Below are 3,004 nucleotides of genomic sequence, written 5' to 3' on the forward strand. Positions count from 1 at the left end.
TTTTTGTTATTTTTTACAACTTGACCACCCCAAAATTCTGATATTAATATAGTTTTTAACTATTCTTTGTTTTTTTAGCACCTAAAAAAATAACTTGGCTTAGTTCTTTGTAGTAAAAGTAAAAGGATTTGTACTGGTTTACATGAAAAGGTAGATCATAATAATATAGAAATAATAATAATAATTAATAATTAATAATTAATAATAATAATAATAATAATATAATAATAAAATAGTAATCAATAATAATAACTTGGTAATAAAGATGAGACGAATAAAGATACATAATAATAATAGATAATAATAATAAATAGAATAATAATAATAATAATAATAATAAAATAATATATATTTATAATCCACCATGCAGTTTTGAGACTTTTAACAGGTTCACCATGCACCAAATATTTTCCAACTCTTGGGGACAAGATCCTGTAATAAAAGCTTAGCCACTGTAGACGTACATCCTATGATCCTCAATCCCATATCTTTAATTTACATCCATCATGACACACTTACTTTTGGGTGGGTTCCAAAGAAGCCTCGATCCGCATGCTATATTGTCTCTCGAAGTTTTCTAAGCGGTTCGGATCAAACGAACCTCCCAGGGACGGAACATTCGCGATAAGCCTCAAGCTAAGAGCGAACCACTTAAAATTAGGAGTCGATGTATGTATATACAAGAACCTATCACCCAATATTACAATAGCTATAACCTATTACAAGCAAGAGCCTAATGCCGGATCGAAAGAGGACGGACAGGAAGGAAGAGAGGAAGCTAAAAGCCCTATTATAGGAATCGTCAATGTCAAGGGAGATAGTTTGAGAAGTTTTTTTTTTCATTGCCTTAACCTAAAAGTTTTCAGAAACGAATTAGAAGGGAATTTAGATGGTTAAACAGTTTTAAGGCCTCCTAAAACTGTAAATCTCTTCCTAGAAAAAGACCATGAGGCATGCATTGTTCACATCTCGACAATGAGCACATTTAATAACCTTAATCGTTAGAACAAGGTATGAAGAGCACCGGCCAGGCCCGGAAGATTAATGCAATATAACCAGCGACAAAAAATTAGAACTTATTTAAAACGAGAGAGCGCCAACATTCCTTTGTCCGCTTAAGTGGTGGTACAGATGTGAGCATGTATATCGATGGATGGATAAAATAAAGTCATCTTATGCTAAGTGGTCAAATCAAGTAAAAAAGGATATGGCGGAAGCCGAAATCAACCCTGATCTTATACACAATAGACCCCTATTTCGAGAAGCTGTAAAGTCATCTGATAAACTGAAGCCACTAACTACTGTTGTCCCCAGACCCAACAGTAAATGGTCAGAGGAGAGAAAGGCTGACCATTCATCCAGAATGAAGATCTACTGGATGAAGAGAAAACATGATAAGAAGTAAGAACTATGTGGTCCTCTGTAGGCCGAAACGAACAAAAAAAAAAAATAATAATAATAAAAATCAATATCTTAATCATATTGGATTTAATATCAAAGTATGGTCCTTGACAAGTAAAGAGTACCTACCTAGGTATTTTGACCAAACTCTGATATGAAAGAGTTTGACCAAAACTGTCTAATTAATATGCAACTCACTGGGTTGTATTGTAGAGCCGTGACATATGCTTGCACAGCTTGTTCCATGTCTCCAGCCGCAACCAGGGCTGCAGCCAAGTTAATATAGCCATCTATGAAATCAGGCTTCAGTCGCACAGCATGTCTGTAGTTCTCTAAGGCTTCTTGAAGTTGTCCCCGCTCTTTGTACACATTGCCCAAGTTACTGTAAGCTTCTGCCAGGAGAGGGTTCTGTTTGATTGCTAGGGTGCTGAAGTGAGCTGATCTGTAATGGTGAACAAAGTGAGGAATTTTCAATAAGGAAATGTGACAGTACAAACTAAATTAGCACCAAAAATTACTGATCTGTTTGATTGCTAGGGTGCTGAAGTGAGCTGATCTGTAATGGTGAACAAAGTGAGGAATTTTCAATAAGGAAATGTGACAGTACAAATTAAATTAGCACCAAAAATTACTGATATAGGGATTGGCAAATTGAATTGAAAACTTTGAACTTTCCAGCAACAATATCATGGAAAAGTATTGGGATGCACATAGGAGAATGACCTAATGGCCAAGTTCCCGACATTTGAAAACAACAACTTTAACTTCAGAACAACTTTAACTTCGAATTGAAAACTTTGAACTTTCCAGCAACAATATCATGGAAAAGTATTGGGATGCACATAGGAGAATGACCTAATGGCCAAGTTCCCGGCATTTGAAAACAACAACTTTAACTTCAGACCAAAAAATATCCAAATAAAAAATCAACTCACTTGTCTAATTTCCGACACTGAAAATGAATTGAAGAGAGAAGGAGAAGCACTCCAGTGTTGTTGGTTTCCTGCCTCCCTAATTTCCGACACTGAAAATGAATGGAAGAGAGAAGGAGAAGCACTCCAGTGTTGTTGGTTTCCTGCCTCCATAGTTGCATACAATGGCGTTCTGCACTTTCATAGTCACCGGCTTGATATTCTCTGTGTGCAAGTTCTAGCAGTCCTGTGAGGAAGAATGAAAAATATATTAACTGCCCTGAATGGTCCTGCCTCCATAGTTGCATACAATGGCGTTCCGCACTTTCATAGTCACCAGCTTGATATTCTCTGTGTGCAAGTTCTAGCAGTCCTGCGAGGAAGAATGAAAAATATATTAACTGCCCTGGATAACTGAGACAAGTTTCATATGGGTTCATATTAACTTTTTTAGCTGGTCAAATTGATTGATCAATCCGACAGTTTAACACCAAAGTTAAACTCAGATTTTATAACAATTACAGACAAAAGATAAGTACCCTCTTTATCATGCATGCATGGGGAGATCTCAAATAATTCAGAGTAATCCATATCCCATTCGACCCCTTTTCTCACATTGATTGAACAACAAAATAGAATCTGTCAATTATGCCAAAGTGTTGCAGGAATCTGGATTCTTTTACTTCTGAGCA

General features: G+C 36.2%; 1 protein-coding gene across 1 annotated transcript in view; it reads right to left on the bottom strand.

Moving 5' to 3' along the window:
* The window catches only part of LOC113470787 (UDP-N-acetylglucosamine--peptide N-acetylglucosaminyltransferase 110 kDa subunit-like), a 5,351-nt gene extending 2,442 nt beyond the window's left edge, over positions 1-2,909 (bottom strand). Inside the window, exons 1-3 of the mRNA XM_026829486.1 lie at positions 2,607-2,909; positions 2,337-2,408; positions 1,571-1,843 (exon numbers count right to left, since the gene is read on the bottom strand). Coding sequence (XP_026685287.1) covers positions 1,571-1,843; positions 2,337-2,408; positions 2,607-2,752 — 491 coding nt within the window. The 5' untranslated portion in view covers positions 2,753-2,909. The remainder of the gene's footprint in view (positions 1-1,570; positions 1,844-2,336; positions 2,409-2,606) is intronic.
* Positions 2,910-3,004: the final 95 nt, after the last annotated feature.

Source organism: Diaphorina citri, unplaced genomic scaffold, assembly GCF_000475195.1.
Source record: "Diaphorina citri unplaced genomic scaffold, Diaci psyllid genome assembly version 1.1 scaffold1823, whole genome shotgun sequence".
Lineage (NCBI taxonomy): Eukaryota > Metazoa > Arthropoda > Insecta > Hemiptera > Psyllidae > Diaphorina > Diaphorina citri.